The sequence below is a fragment of the Pseudophryne corroboree genome, chromosome 5, assembly GCF_028390025.1.
Source record: "Pseudophryne corroboree isolate aPseCor3 chromosome 5, aPseCor3.hap2, whole genome shotgun sequence".
Lineage (NCBI taxonomy): Eukaryota > Metazoa > Chordata > Amphibia > Anura > Myobatrachidae > Pseudophryne > Pseudophryne corroboree.
Genome location: NC_086448.1, coordinates 317029681 through 317049984, shown reverse-complemented (window position 1 = coordinate 317049984; position 20304 = coordinate 317029681). Strand labels below are relative to the sequence as shown.

The following is a 20304-nucleotide window of genomic DNA, read 5'->3' as shown; positions in this document are numbered from 1 at the left end:
CTTGATACCTGCAACACCTTTTTAAGTACATTAGAGTCCAATAGCTACAATCTTAAGTTCACACATGAAACTAACGAAAAACAAATTAACTTCCTGGACTTGACCTTGTCAAACAATGGAACTCAGATCGTCACCAGTAATCACATCAAAAGTGTTGACACCAATAGCTATCTCCACTTCAAAAGCTGCCACGCGAAGAATTGGAAGACAAACATCCCCTATTCCCAATTTTTCCGAATTAAGCGCAACTGCAGTGACCAACAAGACTGTGCAAATCAATTAACCACCTATGCAAATAGATTCAAGGAGAGAAAATATCCTGACACAGTAATTACTAAAGCATTAGAGAAAACAGCCAGCACATCCAGACAAGCTCTATTCAGCAAAAACAACAAAGAAAAAGACAAGAATTTCACTCCTTTCATCACCACTTTTTGTAATCAAGAAAAACAAATCAGGCAGTCCATTAATAAACACTGGGATCTCCTTCTTCTGGATCCCATCCTGAAGGAAATACTCCCGTCTAAACCAGATATAGTTTTTCGCAAAACAAGCAATCTAAAGGACATTTTGGCCCCTAGCCACTTGCCAACTGAAATCACAAACACAAGGAACACCATTGGAACCTGCAAAGGCAGCTATAAATGTGGCAACTGTAATATTTGTAAATTTCTTCATCCCAACAGAAAAAAATTTTTCAATCACAACAATACAAAGGAATATCCAATCAAAGACTTCCTCAATTGCAATTCCACAATGATCATATATTTACTGGAATGCACTTGCGGCCTAAAATATGTGGGCAAAACCAAGAGAATTTTAAAACTTCGGATACAAGAACATATCCGAAATATTAAAAACAAAGTTGACAATCACACAGTTTCGAAACATTTCATAGACAAACACAGATCCAACCCAGAAGAAATCACCTATAAAGCGATCGAATGGGTCAAACTCGGAGATAGAGGTGGAGATATACTAAATAAACTCTCCAAGCGTGAAATGTTTTGGATACACGAACTACAAACATTATCACCACAAGGACTAAATGAAGCCTTTGAAATCGCCCCCTTTCTCCAATAATGATCTGTTTCATACACCTATCCATCACATGATGTCTTTTTATGATGTTTTATTATTACTAACACGAAAACCACATTTTTTCCGCAATCTTATATTTTTATTTTTTATATATATATATATATATATATATATATATATATATATATATATATATAATTTTACATAATACTGATATACTTTTTATTTCTGTCTTTTTCATTTTAGCATCCCTGTACCCCACAAAAATATAATCTGGCAGCATTTTCCTCCCCCCAAAATGGGATATTATGTGTACATTGAAAAACATCATTCTGGCTTTCTCTTTTTATATATATATATTTTATCTGTGGTTTTATATATATAAATTAATATACCTGTACCCCATTTTTCATTTCCCTGCTGAATAGTATTAATCAAATACACATTTATTATAGAATTAATCAGAACGTCAGCACCATCACTGCACAGTCAGTAAACAAAAAATCTTATAAATAAACAATAAGCACTTTCACTTTAAGTCACAATAAGACTCCTGTCCTTCTAAACCCCTTCTTGTTTAATAGTATCCATAGTAACAAAGCTTTCCACTCTCCTTCCCCATTGACCACATCCGCATTGTTAATATGCGTTTCACCGCTGAATTTTCACTTCACTTCCGCATTCCAATTAATATAAGATGGTGGTGCGTTCCACCACATGGGCGGATATGCGTTCCACCGGGCGCTCTGCTATTTTCCATCTTCAGTTAATTGTCCCGTCACAAAACGAGCGGATATGACGCACACATGATGGCGGTGCGTTCCACCGGACGGCTTTTTGCGTTCCACCGCCGTCTTTTCTTTCCTAACACCATTCACCATCACTTTTCATGTAATTTATTCACAGGCCACTTACTGCACTCTAGTCCTATCCCCCCCTTATTAATTCAGTATGCTTTTTAGCATTTTTTACTTGTTTTTTAAACATAATAAATAATTGACACCACAGGATGTGATGTCACTAAGTAAATGTACTGCAACTTCCTGCCTTATGGTATAAATGGAGCAGTCCTAGCTCATTCTGCTGATCCCCTTGAAGAAGTCCACACCTTGAAGGACGAAACGCGTTGGGACCGTTTGCTGCTGAAACTCCTATTGATGGACAGATAAGCATTTGAACTACTTTTATCCTGTACGCATAACCTTTGGCTATCCTGTGTCCATGGAACAATTGGTTACTGATTCCTTTGCACATAGAACGGACAGATAAGCTTTTAAGATTTTAAAATCTTGTACGTGTGTTGTCTAGCCGTGTTCTGTATTGTTCATTAAAATCTGTATTTTATGTCGTGAAGCTACAGATTATAATTTTATTGGGAATAGCAAAAATTCCCTAAAATACTGGTACCTTTTATAGCAAAATTGCTTTATTTTTATCTGTGAACGATACACACTATGTTTGCGGTTTCTTCTTTTACATGATTCCTAAAACGATGAATACCGGATTGAAGTTTTGTATTTATCAGATAAGTGCCTAAGGCCATTTTTACTAATCTTGTAATCCACCTAATTAATTCCATTATAACTATCACTATACTCATTAGCGCTTGTACTCTTCACTACCCAATGTGTGGATAAATGTAATAGTCCCGCACCTCTGGCAGTTTGCAGGTTATTACATTTAGACTGTGGTGTAAAAAAAGAAAGGAAAACAAATGTAAAATAAACTGTCAGTCATAGGTAAGCCTGGCCTACTATTTATGGGACAGGAGTAAACGTACAGCATTAAGACTACTTAACCAGATGACATCCAGCATCATAGATTCCAAGTCATTAGTATATTGGTTCCAAACTTTTTTTTATATGGTGACATCCCTACTTAGGACAGGCGTGATACATTATCCCGGCAGGCGGGATGAAGGCTGCCCATATCCAGACAGCGGGTGTGGTATGTTAGATAGACTAGGCATAGGTCGACAGTGTCTAGATCAACCACTATTGGTTGACAGCAAGTAGGTCAACATGGTTTCTAGGTCGACAGGGACTCTAAGTCAACATGTACTAGGTCGACATAAAAAAAGGTCAACATGAGAATTTTAATTGTTTTTGGCGTCGTTTTGTTCGTAGAGTGACCGGGAACCCTAATTAGTGCACCGTGTCCCGTCGCATGGTTCGGGCAAGGTTCCTCGCTCTGCTACCGATGCGCTCGGCACAGGTTCTCGTTTCCAATTGTAGTCCACCCGGATCGTAGAGTATAAAAAAGTTCAAAAATGTAAAAAAGAAAAAAAAATTTAAAAACTCATGTCAATCTATTGTCGTGTTGACCTAGAGTCCCTGTCGACCTACTTACTGTCGACCAATAGCGGTTGACCTAGACAGTGTCTGAATCCCCCCCGACAACGGCATCCCACCCGCTAGAATGCCGGCAGCGGCGCAAGCGCTAAGAGTCCCCCTGCAGGCTCGGAGGCTCGCCACAGGATCTATTCCCACTCTATGGGTGTCACAAGTGGGAATAGCCCTGTTGCGCCAGGATTCTGGTGTCAGTATCCTGAACGCCGGGTTCCCAACAGCCGGCATTTTAACTACATCCCCTTAGGACAGCTCCTGTCTAGCACTTTGACACACAAATGTGTTCTGGATTCAGAGCTATAGTATTGGTCACAGAGTTATAATATTACTGCATAACACTTTCCTGGCTATGGTTATCAAGCATGAATTTCAAAGGGCCTTGTTATCCAGTCCATTCTTATTTGACTATAGAACTTGCAAAAGCTGTGTGCTTATTATATACTACTTTTATCTGGCAGCTCTCTCCTATTTCCACAGAGTGCCTAATAGTTCTGCCTTGTATCCATACTTGGACCTCTTTTTATTTCTGTCTCCTGGCAGAAACAAGCAAAGTTGTTTCTGTACATTTATTCACTTAATTGTACACCAATAAACTTTAGTAATTATTTTATCACTTTCCATTTCGTTTCTTTCAAGTATTGCTTCTGTATTGTAATCTATGTATCTTTGGTTTATATCCCTACTCCACTGAGATGGATGGATGTATTGGTGTGTTAGAAAAATAAAAAAATAAATAAATATAGGTATTTCTAGATTGTAGTTTACCGTTCCAGAACCTTTACTATAAATTCACTGCTGCAGGGTGAGGGAGGATCCGAGGAGCTTGTGTACAGACTGCACGTTAATTTTCTTGAGCACAAGACATCAATGACAACTACAAGAAAAAGAATGGAAACCACTTACGTTTCACATATACTGTAATGTGCAGTGACACAGGATACACATAGTAATACAATGACAAAGGTAACCAGCATGCACATACATCACATGAGTATTTATAGCTCTATATGTATACATATTGACCATGTGATATGAGTGAACAGAATAATACCCCTTTCAGACATATCCGACCTGGGATATTGCCAGGGCTTGCGGCTAGACTCTGATCTCAACTATGTGTAAACAGACCAGACTCGGGTTGGATATCCCGGGTTCCGTGACCCTGCTTGTTACCAGGGTTATACCGGTGACAGACCCCGGTTGGCTGTAGTGTGAACGGTGTGACCCAAGTTGCGGTAAAAATACTTGATTGGCTGTCTGGGGTGCTTGCAGATGACATCAGCAGGCACCAGAGCACAATGAGCAATGACTCACACTGAATGCAGACATGGGTTCATCGTGAATGGGTTCAACCCAGGTATTGCCCATGTCCAAGGTGTAGTGTGAAATTGGGTCTTCTAGACATGGATTGAAGCAGTGTTCAGAAACCCCAGCTTATGTCTGAAAGGGGGTAAAAAAAAAAAAAAAAAAAAAAAAGTGGTGGAATTATAAAAAATGTTTACATTTAAAATAGGAGAGGATAGGACTGGTGAGACATGGAAGTAGATTTTGGGTGGGGATCAAGCAGTAGTCCAGTAGGTTTTAGTGACCAAATGGGTTTTGAGAGAGCATTTGAAACATTGGAGGCTAGAGGCAAGAAATGCAATCACCTTGCAGAGGTAAAGGGGAATGTATCAGGGTCTGGAAAAGTGTCTCCACCAAAGAACAGGATGCTGTAAGATTCTTCTCCTTCCACAATCCCAGGCAATGTTAAACACCTGGGATCCATAACAACTGGCCAACTTCTTAAAATGCCGACTCATTTTAAAAGGAGCATGTTGGTATCACAAAAGAGTGTGACAAAACGGTGTGCGACTTCACAGGCATTTAACATTGTGGGATAGTTTTTAGATGAGCTGGATGAGGTTAGAGTGCCAGAGTTGGGTTTTAAAACGTTGGAGTTGGGCTGAAGTGGCAGGGGCGGAGAAGGCATGTGCAGTGTCCGATCGTGCACACATACTCCCCAGCTAAAGTGTGTCTTTGTACTCACATTCACAATGTGGTTGGTGGGCATCTCAATAGGACGCCCATCGGCCACTGCATTAGTATACAGACACAGTAGTGACTGACAAAAGTTGTAGCCGCTAATCTGCATCCAGCTCTGAATCCCCCCACAATGTAAGCAGAGGAAGGAAACTGTCCAGATTTCAGGCATATTAAGATCAGCATCTTTGACTACACTAACAGAATACAGTTCAGTCAGTATTTAAAATTCTTCCAGTACGTGGCCAGCCCCGTGTGGAGGTTATACCTCTATAGTCCATTAATTACCAGAAAAACATCCTTAGAGGTGGAAGAACAATTGGTGAATTAATGAACTGAAAACAAAAAAGGGTGTTTGGTGGTGTGGTTTGTAATAATCAAGATGTGTGGTTTTACAAGAGTGTTGATACTTCATCTTAATTTGGGAGATCATCCTCACCCTACTAATCTAATACCGCTTCTTTTGATCCTATACTCGTACAAATAAGTAAAGCTCTGTCTCATATGCTCAGCTCACCCCAACCTTAACTAAAATCTGTAATTTCTCGCTCTCTACTGGTATCTTTCCTTCACTGTTCAAGCATGCAGTGATTCTGGGAATAAAAAAAAAGTCGGACCCAAACATTTTCTCAAACTACCTTCCCGTCTCTCAGCTCCCATGCCCTTCCAAGCTACTTGACACTTGCCTATACTCACCTCACACACTTTAACTCACACAACTTATTGGACCCACTTCAGTCTGACTTTCATTCCCAACACTCCATAGGGAAATCACTGACTAAAGAAATGAATGATCTGGTCACTGCGAAGTCTAAAGACCATTACTCACTTCTTATTCTTCTAGATCTCTCTGCTGCTTTTCACACTGTTGACCACTTTCTTCTCATATAAACACTACAACCCTTAGGTCTTCAGAACGGTATCCGTTCACATGGTCGACAGCCATTAGGTCGACCACTATTGGTCGACATTGACATGGTCGACATGGACACATGGTCGACACATGAAAATGGTCGACACATGAATGGTCTACACATGAAAAGGTCGACATGAGTTTAACTTTTTTTTTTCTTTTGGGGAACTTTTCCATACTTTACGATCCACGTGGACTACGATTGGAACGGTATCTGTGCCGAGCGAAGCAGTAGCGGAGCGAAGGCACCATGCCCGAAGCATGGCGAGCGAAGCGAGCCATGCGAGGGGACGTGGTGCACTAATTGGGGTTCCCAGTCACTTTACGCAAAAAACGACACAAAAAAAGTTAAAACACTCATGTCGACCTTTTCATGTGTCGACCTTTCATGTGTCAACCATGTGTCCATGTCGACCATGTCAATGTCGACCAATAGTGGTCGACCTAATGACTGTCGACCATAACATGGTCGACCATTCATACCGGAACCCTTCAGAACACAGCCCTTTCTTGGTTCTCATCCTACCTATCATATCGCTCTTTCAGCATCTCTGACTCCACCTCCTCTTCGCTACCTCTATCAGTTGGAGCAGTGGCATCGAGAGGGGTGTGCGGCCCGCACCCGGGTGTCACCGTTCAATGGGGTGACACCAAAATGAGCCGCACACCCGCACCCCTAGTGGCGGAGCTTGCGCTGGTCAATGACAATCAGATACATCATACATTATGCTGCGGTTGCCGCTCTGTCAGCCGCCCGTGATAGGAGTGGACCCTGGGTTAGGAGGACGGAGCCACGGAGGTCAGGAGGAGAGGCAATGGGGACCTCCCCTGTTACCACTCCCCGGCTCCTCCTCTCTTCCTCTTGAGTGCCACTGCTAGCCGGCGACTAGATGTGCGCTGAGGGGGAGGCGGCGATACGATTGCGGCTAAGTGAACAGCCCTGCCTGCACAAATTAATCTAGCACACTGAAACAATGCAGAAGTAAGCATCACTAGTATTGTAAAACATCTCCTCTCCTGCATCTTCTCTACCAGTGTAGCCGCTGGAGGGAGTCCCGCTCTGTCCCCAGCCACAGCAGCAGATTGTGTTCCTGCTCACACTCGCATCCTGCTGCCCCCTGAGACCCCAATAATATTTGTGAAGGCAAACATGGCCCCAGGAACCCCTGAGACCTGATGCCACCACAGACATCAGGTCCACTCCTCCCTACCCTGCTCCCCTTCCCACCTACTGTACTTCATAATGCCGCCAGATTCAAACATATTCTGGTGAGAACACTGTCATTGTCACCCACAGTCTGTCCCCAGTCACCCACTACCTTTCCCCAGTCGCCCGCTGCCTCTCCCCATCATCCTTTGCCTCTTACTGTCACTAGAGATGAGCGGGTTCGGTTCCTCGGAATCCGAACCCGCCCGAACTTCATGTTTTTTTTTACGGGTCCGAGCGACTCGGATCTTCCCGCCTTGCTCGGTTAACCCGAGCGCGCCCGAACGTCATCATGACGCTGTCGGATTCTCGCGAGGCTCGGATTCTATCGCGAGACTCGGATTCTATATAAGGAGCCGCGCGTCGCCGCCATTTTCACTCGTGCATTGAGATTGATAGGGAGAGGACGTGTCTGGCGTCCTCTCCATTAGAATAGAGATAGATTAGATAGAGAGAGAGAGATTGTGCAGAGTCGCAGACAGAGTTAGTTTACCACAGTCAGTGACCAGTGCAGTTGCTAGTTAACTTTTATTTAATATAATATATCCGTTCACTTCTCTCTGCTATATCCGTTCTCTGCCTGAAAAAAAAAACGATACACAGCACAGTCAGTCACACAGTGTGACTCAGTCTGTGTGCACTCAGCTCAGCCCAGTGTGCTGCACAGTCATCAATGTATAAATTAAAAGCTTATAATTAATTGTGGGGGAGACTGGGGAGCACTGCAGGTTGTTAGCAGGAGCCAGGAGTACAATTATATTAATTAACAGTGCACACTTTTGCTGCAGGAGTGGTGACCAGTGCCTGACCACCAGTATAGTATTGTTGTATACTACTAATATCTCTTTAAATATCAACCAGTCTATATTAGCAGCAGACACAGTACAGTGCGGTAGTTCACGGCTGTGGCTACCTCTGTGTCGGCACACGGCAGGCAGTCCGTCCGACCAGAATTGTATTTATTATTATATACCTACCACCTAACCGTGGTTTTTTTTTCATTCTTTATACCGTCATAGTGTCATCCTAATTGTTACGAGTATACTACTATCTCTTTATCAACCAGTGTACAGTGCGGTAGTTCACGGCTGTGGCTACCTCTGTGTCGGCACACGGCAGGCAGTCCGTCCGACCAGAATTGTATTATTTATTATTATATACCTACCACCTAACCGTGGTTTTTTTTTCATTCTTTATACCGTCATAGTGTCATCCTAATTGTTACGAGTATACTACTATCTCTTTATCAACCAGTGTACAGTGCGGTAGTTCACGGCTGTGGCTACCTCTGTGTCGGCACACGGCAGGCAGTCCGTCCGACCAGAATTGTATTATTTATTATTATATACCTACCACCTAACCGTGGTTTTTTTTTTCATTCTTTATACCGTCATAGTGTCATCCTAATTGTTACGAGTATACTACTATCTCTTTATCAACCAGTGTACAGTGCGGTAGTTCACGGCTGTGGCTACCTCTGTGTCGGCACACGGCAGGCAGTCCGTCCGACCAGAATTGTATTATTTATTATTATATACCTACCACCTAACCGTGGTTTTTTTTTCATTCTTTATACCGTCATAGTGTCATCCTAATTGTTACGAGTATACAACTATCTCTTTATCAACCAGTGTACAGTGCGGTAGTTCACGGCTGTGGCTACCTCTGTGTCGGCACACGGCAGGCAGTCCGTCCGACCAGAATTGTATTATTTATTATTATATACCTACCACCTAACCGTGGTTTTTTTTTCATTCTTTATACCGTCATAGTGTCATCCTAATTGTTACGAGTATACTACTATCTCTTTATCAACCAGTGTACAGTGCGGTAGTTCACGGCTGTGGCTACCTCTGTGTCGGCACACGGCAGGCAGTCCGTCCGACCAGAATTGTATTATTTATTATTATATACCTACCACCTAACCGTGGTTTTTTTTTCATTCTTTATACCGTCATAGTGTCATCCTAATTGTTACGAGTATACTACTATCTCTTTATCAACCAGTGTACAGTGCGGTAGTTCACGGCTGTGGCTACCTCTGTGTCGGCACACGGCAGGCAGTCCGTCCGACCAGAATTGTATTATTTATTATTATATACCTACCACCTAACCGTGGTTTTTTTTTCATTCTTTATACCGTCATAGTGTCATCCTAATTGTTACGAGTATACTACTATCTCTTTATCAACCAGTGTACAGTGCGGTAGTTCACGGCTGTGGCTACCTCTGTGTCGGCACACGGCAGGCAGTCCGTCCGACCAGAATTGTATTATTTATTATTATATACCTACCACCTAACCGTGGTTTTTTTTTTCATTCTTTATACCGTTATAGTGTCATCCTAATTGTTACGAGTATACTACTATCTCTTTATCAACCAGTGTACAGTGCGGTAGTTCACGGCTGTGGCTACCTCTGTGTCGGCACACGGCAGGCAGTCCGTCCGACCAGAATTGTATTATTTATTATTATATACCTACCACCTAACCGTGGTTTTTTTTTCATTCTTTATACCGTCATAGTGTCATCCTAATTGTTACGAGTATACTACTATCTCTTTATCAACCAGTGTACAGTGCGGTAGTTCACGGCTGTGGCTACCTCTGTGTCGGCACACGGCAGGCAGTCCGTCCGACCAGAATTGTATTATTTATTATTATATACCTACCACCTAACCGTGGTTTTTTTTTTCATTCTTTATACCGTCATAGTGTCATCCTAATTGTTACGAGTATACTACTATCTCTTTATCAACCAGTGTACAGTGCGGTAGTTCACGGCTGTGGCTACCTCTGTGTCGGCACACGGCAGGCAGTCCGTCCGACCAGAATTGTATTATTTATTATTATATACCTACCACCTAACCGTGTTTTTTTTTTCATTCTTTATACCGTCATAGTGTCATCCTAATTGTTACGAGTATACTACTATCTCTTTATCAACCAGTGTACAGTGCGGTAGTTCACGGCTGTGGCTACCTCTGTGTCGGCAGTCGGCAGGCAGTCCGTCCATCCATAATTGTATTATTATTATAATATATACCACCTAACCGTGGTTTTTTTATACCACCTAACCGTGGCAGTCCGTCCATAATTGTATACTAGTATCCAATCCATCCATCTCCATTGTTTACCTGAGGTGCCTTTTAGTTCTGCCTATAAAATATGGAGAACAAAAAAGTTGAGGTTCCAAAATTAGGGAAAGATCAAGATCCACTTCCACCTCGTGCTGAAGCTGCTGCCACTAGTCATGGCCGAGACGATGAAATGCCAGCAACGTCGTCTGCCAAGGCCGATGCCCAATGTCATAGTACAGAGCATGTCAAATCCAAAACACCAAATATCAGAAAAAAAAGGACTCCAAAACCTAAAATAAAATTGTCGGAGGAGAAGCGTAAACTTGCCAATATGCCATTTACCACACGGAGTGGCAAGGAACGGCTGAGGCCCTGGCCTATGTTCATGGCTAGTGGTTCAGCTTCACATGAGGATGGAAGCACTCAGCCTCTCGCTAGAAAACTGAAAAGACTCAAGCTGGCAAAAGCACCGCAAAGAACTGTGCGTTCTTTGAAATCCCAAATCCACAAGGAGAGTCCAATTGTGTCGTTTGCGATGCCTGACCTTCCCAACACTGGACGTGAAGAGCATGCGCCTTCCACTATTTGCATGCCCCCTGCAAGTGCTGGAAGGAGCACCCGCAGTCCAGTTCCTGATAGTCAGATTGAAGATGTCAGTGTTGAAGTACACCAGGATGAGGAGGATATGGGTGTTGCTGGCGCTGGGGAGGAAATTGACCAGGAGGATTCTGATGGTGAGGTGGTTTGTTTAAGTCAGGCACCCGGGGAGACACCTGTTGTCCGTGGGAGGAATATGGCCGTTGACATGCCAGGTGAAAATACCAAAAAAATCAGCTCTTCGGTGTGGAGGTATTTCACCACAAATGCGGACAACAGGTGTCAAGCCGTGTGTTCCCTTTGTCAAGCTGTAATAAGTAGGGGTAAGGACGTTAACCACCTCGGAACATCCTCCCTTATACGTCACCTGCAGCGCATTCATAATAAGTCAGTGACAAGTTCAAAAACTTTGGGTGACAGCGGAAGCAGTCCACTGACCAGTAAATCCCTTCCTCTTGTAACCAAGCTCACGCAAACCACCCCACCAACTCCCTCAGTGTCAATTTCCTCCTTCCCCAGGAATGCCAATAGTCCTGCAGGCCATGTCACTGGCAAGTCTGACGAGTCCTCTCCTGCCTGGGATTCCTCCGATGCATCCTTGCGTGTAACTCCTACTGCTGCTGGCGCTGCTGTTGTTGCCGCTGGGAGTCGATGGTCATCCCAGAGGGGAAGTCGTAAGCCCACTTGTACTACTTCCAGTAAGCAATTGACTGTTCAACAGTCCTTTGCGAGGAAGATGAAATATCACAGCAGTCATCCTACTGCAAAGCGGATAACTGAGGCCTTGGCATCCTGGGTGGTGAGAAACGTGGTTCCGGTATCCATCATTACTGCAGAGCCAACTAGAGACTTGTTGGAGGTACTGTGTCCCCGGTACCAAATACCATCTAGGTTCCATTTCTCTAGGCAGGCGATACCGAAAATGTACACAGACCTCAGAAAAAGAGTCACCAGTGTCCTAAAAAATGCAGCTGTACCCAATGTCCACTTAACCACGGACATGTGGACAAGTGGAGCAGGGCAGGGTCAGGACTATATGACTGTGACAGCCCACTGGGTAGATGTATGGACTCCCGCCGCAAGAACAGCAGCGGCGGCACCAGTAGCAGCATCTCGCAAACGCCAACTCTTTCCTAGGCAGGCTACGCTTTGTATCACCGCTTTCCAGAATACGCACACAGCTGAAAACCTCTTACGGCAACTGAGGAAGATCATCGCGGAATGGCTTACCCCAATTGGACTCTCCTGTGGATTTGTGGCATCGGACAACGCCAGCAATATTGTGTGTGCATTAAATCTGGGCCAATTCCAGCACGTCCCATGTTTTGCACATACCTTGAATTTGGTGGTGCAGAATTTTTTAAAAAACGACAGGGCCGTGCAAGAGATGCTGTCGGTGGCCAGAAGAATTGCGGGACACTTTCGGCGTACAGGCACCACGTACAGAAAACTGGAGCACCACCAAAAACTACTGAACCTGCCCTGCCATCATCTGAAGCAAGAAGTGGTAACGAGGTGGAATTCAACCCTCTATATGCTTCAGAGGTTGGAGGAGCAGCAAAAGGCCATTCAAGCCTATACAATTGAGCACGATATAGTAGGTGGAATGCACCTGTCTCAAGTGCAGTGGAGAATGATTTCAACGTTGTGCAAGGTTCTGATGCCCTTTGAACTTGCCACACGTGAAGTCAGTTCAGACACTGCCAGCCTGAGTCAGGTCATTCCCCTCATCAGGCTTTTGCAGAAGAAGCTGGAGGCATTGAAGGAGGAGCTAACACGGAGCGATTCCGCTAGGCATGTGGGACTTGTGGATGCAGCCCTTAATTCGCTTAACAAGGATTCACGGGTGGTCAATCTGTTGAAATCAGAGCACTACATTTTGGCCACCGTGCTCGATCCTAGATTTAAAGCCTACCTTGGATCTCTCTTTCCGGCAGACACAGGTCTGCTGGGGTTGAAAGACCTGCTGGTGACAAAATTGTCAAGTCAAGCGGAACGCGACCTGTCAACATCTCCTCCTTCACATTCTCCCGCAACTGGGGGTGCGAGGAAAAGGCTCAGAATTCCGAGCCCACCCGCTGGCGGTGATGCAGGGCAGTCTGGAGCGACTGCTGATGCTGACATCTGGTCCGGACTGAAGGACCTGACAACGATTACGGACATGTCGTCTACTGTCACTGCATATGATTCTCTCAACATTGATAGAATGGTGGAGGATTATATGAGTGACCGCATCCAAGTAGGCACGTCACACAGTCCGTACTTATACTGGCAGGAAAAAGAGGCAATTTGGAGGCCCTTGCACAAACTGGCTTTATTCTACCTAAGTTGCCCTCCCACAAGTGTGTACTCCGAAAGAGTGTTTAGTGCCGCCGCTCACCTTGTCAGCAATCGGCGTACGAGGTTACATCCAGAAAATGTGGAGAAGATGATGTTCATTAAAATGAATTATAATCAATTCCTCCGCGGAGACATTGACCAGCAGCAATTGCCTCCACAAAGTACACAGGGAGCTGAGATGGTGGATTCCAGTGGGGACGAATTGATAATCTGTGAGGAGGGGGATGTACACGGTGATATATCGGAGGGTGAAGATGAGGTGGACATCTTGCCTCTGTAGAGCCAGTTTGTGCAAGGAGAGATTAATTGCTTCTTTTTTGGGGGGGGTCCAAACCAACCCGTCATATCAGTCACAGTCGTGTGGCAGACCCTGTCACTGAAATGATGGGTTGGTTAAAGTGTGCATGTCCTGTTTTGTTTATACAACATAAGGGTGGGTGGGAGGGCCCAAGGATAATTCCATCTTGCACCTCTTTTTTCTTTTCTTTTTCTTTGCATCATGTGCTGATTGGGGTGGGTTTTTTGGAAGGGACACCCTGCGTGACACTGCAGTGCCACTCCTAGATGGGCCCGGTGTTTGTGTCGGCCACTAGGGTCGCTAATCTTACTCACACAGCTACCTCATTGCGCCTCTTTTTTTCTTTGCGTCATGTGCTGTTTGGGGAGGGTTTTTTGGAAGGGACATCCTGCGTGACACTGCAGTGCCACTCCTAGATGTGCCCGGTGTTTGTGTCGGCCACTAGGGTCGCTAATCTTACTCACACAGTCAGCTACCTCATTGCGCCTCTTTTTTTCTTTGCGTCATGTGCTGTTTGGGGAGGGTTTTTTGGAAGGGCCATCCTGCGTGACACTGCAGTGCCACTCCTAGATGGGCCCGGTGTTTGTGTCGGCCACTAGGGTCGCTAATCTTACTCACACAGCTACCTCATTGCGCCTCTTTTTTTCTTTGCGTCATGTGCTGTTTGGGGAGGGTTTTTTGGAAGGGACATCCTGCGTGACACTGCAGTGCCACTCCTAGATGGGCCCGGTGTTTGTGTCGGCCACTAGGGTCGCTTATCTTACTCACACAGCGACCTCGGTGCAAATTTTAGGACTAAAAATAATATTGTGAGGTGTGAGGTATTCAGAATAGACTGAAAAGGAGTGTAAATTATGGTTTTTGAGGTTAATAATACTTTGGGATCAAAATGACCCCCAAATTCTATGATTTAAGCTGTTTTTTAGTGTTTTTTGAAAAAAACACCCGAATCCAAAACACACCCGAATCCGACAAAAAAAATTCGGTGAGGTTTTGCCAAAACGCGTTCGAACCCAAAACACGGCCGCGGAACCGAACCCAAAACCAAAACACAAAACCCGAAAAATTTCAGGCGCTCATCTCTAACTGTCACCCCTCCGCTGTCACCGTCTGCCTTCCCCTGTCACCCTATGCCTCTCGCTGTCTACCACTGTCACCCTATGCCACTCCCGATGTCACCCACTGCCTATTCCTTTCATCTCTACCTGCCTCTTCATCACACACAGACTCTCTCGCTGTTACCCTCTGCCTCCCATCTTCCTCTCACCCACTGACTACCCAGTCACCCACTGCCTCTGCCTGTCTGCAACACCCATCATCCACCGTCTCTCTGTCCCCTTCTCCCTGTCACCCTCTACCTCTTTATCACCTATTGAATCCTCAGTCACCACCGGCCACCTTCGGTACTATTGTGCAGCATAACATGTATAAGGGGTACTACTGTGTGATGTAACGTGTATAAGTGACACCATGTGCAGTGTAAGGTGAATAAGATTGTGCTACCGCGTACTGTAATTTGAATTGGGGGTACTATTGTGTGGTCATGCCCTTTCCTTGGGAAACCAAGGATATAAAAGGTATAATGTTAATTTTGTTAGCTGTTTTATGTCACTGATATTGCCATTGCAGTCAGTGATATACAGGAATTATGGGGATCAGTCAGAGAGCACCGCGATCAGGAGACAGACGCCGGAAGCTCAACAGCCGGGATCCCGGCGTCGAGCGCAGCATGTCCCCTCGCGAGCTCGCTGTGCTCACCATACTTCGGGCCTTCCCCCTCAGGTGGTTACGTGGACCACCACCCAAGTGGGGAAACCAGTCAGTATTGCAGCGGGTGACGGTATTCCACCATCGGTATATTGACCGCTGGGATCATATCCAACGGTCAGTTGACTGCCTCCTGAATTATGACATTAATAAGGATTCCATGTGGTGTGATACGGAAGGAGGTCCATGGCAGTTGACACCATGAGTTACCACACCAGGTGACACCAACCCTAGTGACGCCTCTGAGTTGGAGTACCGCAAGGCTCAGTCTTAGGTTCTCGCTCTTCTCAATCTATACCACATCTCTTCGTAAAACTAATCAACTTTTTTTGGATTTCAGCATCATCTGTATGCAGATGATCCTCAAATCTACCCGTCATCCCCAGATTTGTCACCATCTGGATTGGTCTGTGACACTGAATGCCTTTCTGATGTTTTATCTTAGATGTCATCTTGCCACCTCAAAACAGAATTCTTAGATTTCCACCGATCAATAGTAGTTACCAACCTGATGTCTCTAATCAATGTTGAGAACTCGACAATCGTACCCCACAAGCTCACTGCCTAGGTGTCATCCTTGACACCTTTTGCTCTTCCCAAGATCTACGTCTCTCATACACTCATTCACTCTCATTTACAATAGCAGGACTTCCTACAGGCTACACCCACTCTGTAATGCCCTCCCACACACACACAAAGTCTGCTCTAGTCTCCAAACCTTCAAGCATTCCCTGAAAACTCATCTCTTCAGGTAAGTTTATCAAATTCTGGAACTGCTCACATAACCTTCATAAACTTTCTTATCCAATTATATCCCCACTGTACAGTCCCACACATCTTCACATATTTTATCTCTCTTTACTTTAGCATCCTTCTGACCCCTGGCCAACATTGTTGTGTTACCATATCATACAGCACACCAAGAACCTTTGCAATCTGGTGGACCATTATGCAATAAATAACACCTATCCTGGTGTATCAATACTTATTTACAAATAGATTGTAAGCTTGCGAGCAGGGCCTTCCTACCTCTGTCTTTTATTACTCAGTTTTGTAATATCACTGTTGTCTCCTAATTGTAAAGAGCAACAGAATTTGCTGCCCTATATTAGATACTAAGAATAATATTAGGTACATACCACAGGAAAGACTGCCACCAGTGGGATGCTGGAACGAAATGCAGATTTTCAGGTCTCTTTGCAGGGAGACTTCAAAGTGAAGCATGTCAGTGTTGTCTGTAGAAATAAAACCAGGCTACGTCAATTATTGAAAAGACAAAACCAAATCTGCATTAATTTTTAGCCTGTGTGTAATTTTAATTATCTGGTCTACTATTACTAAGCTAGCACCACAAAAATATTTAAAGTAGCAACTGAACTTATTTCTCTTTATTAAATTCTCCACAATGTGCCAGAGTTATGTCTGGCTGTGCACATTATCACCTAAACAAGGAAGAATATTCTTTGCTCATTCAAGAAGCTTGGGAAAAGGGAGGGATGATGATGCATAGCCACAGAGTGATTGCACTGTGACTCCTGAGACATCATGGAGAATCCAATTACCCCCAATTTCACTGAAACATTTTGGGGGGAGACTATCAAACCTTTCGAGAGTAGTTGGCCAAAGCAACTAATCTGCTTTTATAATTTTATAGACTATGCTAGAGCATTGAAATGATATCTTGAAGCTGATCTGCTGCTATGAACAACTAATCCATTTACTCTCTCTCAAAGATTAAACAGAGATTTAAAAAAATAAAATATAAAAAAATAGGTAAATTATAGGTATAGACCAGGTGTTCTCAGGCGATGCAGTTGATATGCCGGCAGTCAGGATCCCAGTGTCAGGATACATATGCCAGAATCCCGAACACATACCATGCCACCAGCCGGAATACCAGCTAACAGAGGCTATTCCCACTCGTGGATGTCCGCAACATCCATAGAATGGGAACAGAACCTGTGGAGAGCGCAGCAAGTCCACAAGGGCCTCCGTTGTGCTTGCACCCCCCCCCCCCCACCGCATTTGTCGGCCGGGATCCAGAGGTCGGTATGCCGACCTCTGGGATCCTGACTGCCGGCATATTAGCCCCAACCCTTTCTCAGCCCTAATCCTCATGCACCACCACCAGAAATCCACAAAACAACATGACGTGTTAGTGGTAAATGAGGCTAGTGGTTTTATTTTATACAATAAAATGAAAAATAGTACAGTACTTTACTTTATGCAAGCACACCATAATATACATGAATTTAAGGACATAGGGGTCTATTCATGCAGCAGAGAAAAGCCCTGTTTTGCGGTAAACAGGGCTTTTCTCTGCTTACCGCAATTCACAGAGCGGGTTACCGTGGAGAAGTCCCTGACTTCCCCAGCGGCACCCCTGCTCTGTGGCTGAATCGCATCACCATACGTTTGTATGGTGACTGCAATTCATGTAGGAACGGAAAGCCCAGCTTTCCGTTACCCTTCGCATAACCCCATCGCCATCTCAGACAGGCGATGGGGAGGCTAGTACAGGAGAAGAACAGTGAAAATGTCCATCTCCTGCCTTCTCCCCGCCCCCTTCCGTGACAAGAGCCTATCAGAGGAGCCCAGGGCATATGCATATGCTGGGTCACCTCCTCCTTGCTGCCCTTGCCCGCCGCTGGAGGTCTCGTTTCCCCGGCGCATGTGCAGCCGCGGTATGAAGAGAGAAGACTGGAGAAGCCGGGATCGCGGAACAGCCGGATACCGCATCGCATCAGGGAACAGGTAAGTATTAATGAATTGCGTTAGAAATCTGAAAAAAAACCTGAAATAAGAATGCGATGTTTAGTGATAAGTTAAACATAAACATCGCATTCTTACATGAATAGACCCCATAGTGATTTAACCCAAACTGGGAGGAGTAAATACAAATAAAATATGAAACATATTAGATCTAGACCACATATACACAAAATAATTTCTACTTGCATAACTATACTTCAAGTTTAATGTTCTGCTACAATTCAAGCTAATTAGAGTGTTGATACATTAATTGGGTCAATCATGATTAAAAGTCAATATGGAATCTTTAAAATTAAACATTGTTACAAATGATCCAATGAAAGACTGGAATCTATGGTCACAATTTCATTGTTTGTAGCTACCCATTACACTAACATATATTTGTATTTTACATTTTAATTACCCTTTTTTAAACAGCATGTCAGGTTACTGCCTATACCGAACATCCGATTCCCAGATACAGGTTGAGTATCCCATATCCAAATATTCCGAAATACGGAATATTCCGAAATACGGACTTTGAGTGAGAGTGAGATAGTGAAACCTTTGTTTTCTGATGGCTCAATGTAGCCAAACTTTGTTTAATACACAAAGTTATTAAAAATATTGTATTAAATGACCTTCAGGCTGTGTGTATAAGGTGTATATGAAACATAAATAAACTGTGTGAATGTAGACACACTTTGTTTAATGCACAAAGTTATAAAAAAAATATTGTCTAAAATTACCTTCAGGCTGTGTGTATAAGGTGTATATGAGACATAAATGAATTCTGTGCTTAGACCTGGGTCCCATCGCCATGATATCTCATTATGGTATGCAATTATTCCAAAATACAGAAAAATCCCATATCCAAAATGCCTCTGGTCCCAAGCATTTTGGATAAGGGATACTCAACCTGTATTACTTTGCATCTCTGTCAAACACAGTCCTATAGATGATGTTTTTTGGGCACAACTTTCTATGATTTGTGTTTGTGAAATCCTTGATAAAATAACTTATATTTCAGAGATATTGGAATACAAGATACCACTTGAGCAGCTACTTGGAAGGTTGGTAATAATGCTGTATCTGCCCAGCTCTCTTCTGTTCCTTTATGTTAGGCCCACACGCGGGTGGACATCATTAGTCAAACACAAGCGCTTCCTGAGTGCTTCATTCACTATAGAATCTAACATAAGGTTGCTCCAACATACCAGTGCTCAGTCTCTTAGTCATCAATCCCACAGGTAAAGATTAGCCAAAATATCCCAAAACCATATTCTGACATCCACTTTCACTTTACTCAGACTGATACCACTCACTATAAAGTAAGACCAGCGAGACCTTAAGCATACACATAAATGCACCTACTCAGTACAGTCTATGCTTCCTGGTAGTAAAGGTTTAACAATTCTCTGAATAGCATTGAAATCATGAAATACTTTGCAGTATTAAATTCAATAACTTAATGAGCCTAGCAACATTTATCTTCAGAGGCTTCTAGGTTCATTTAGAGAAGTCAGAGGCAAACATTACATTTTAAAATTTTTACTACTCCTAAACTTTTTAGGGCAAGCCCTGAGTTAATATAATTTACATCCTTTACTAGGCATTAATTTTGACGCATCCCTAGACATTGTAACCAACACATCATTGGGGCCAGTTAGCAATACAGAAATGCACTGCATAGCCCAATGTGGGTACTATTATCATGTATTGTTAGGATATGAACTCCTATCTCTGCATTTCTACCATCATATAGAATGTATATCTCATTTACTGGTCCATTATTGTGTGCTGGGGTAATATTGTATTTTTTTTTCTAGTCTAGATTAACCCCTTCCTTGCAAGCACCTGTAATGGACTAAAATTGATTTGAGCAACTTGCCATTTTTGTGTAACACTATGTTCGCTGGTGAACCAGAGAACAAGGTGTTA

At 43.7% G+C, this 20304-nt stretch overlaps 1 protein-coding gene across 2 annotated transcripts in view; it reads right to left on the bottom strand.

The window, feature by feature from the left end:
* LOC134927686 (mediator of RNA polymerase II transcription subunit 1-like) overlaps positions 1–20304 on the bottom strand; it is a 168827-nt gene that overhangs the window by 9257 nt on the left and 139266 nt on the right. For both annotated transcript variants that reach the window (XM_063922493.1, XM_063922492.1), the window contains exons 15-16: positions 16752–16847; positions 4155–4263 (exon numbers count right to left, since the gene is read on the bottom strand). In XM_063922493.1, the coding sequence (XP_063778563.1) occupies positions 4155–4263; positions 16752–16847 (205 nt within the window). The remainder of the gene's footprint in view (positions 1–4154; positions 4264–16751; positions 16848–20304) is intronic.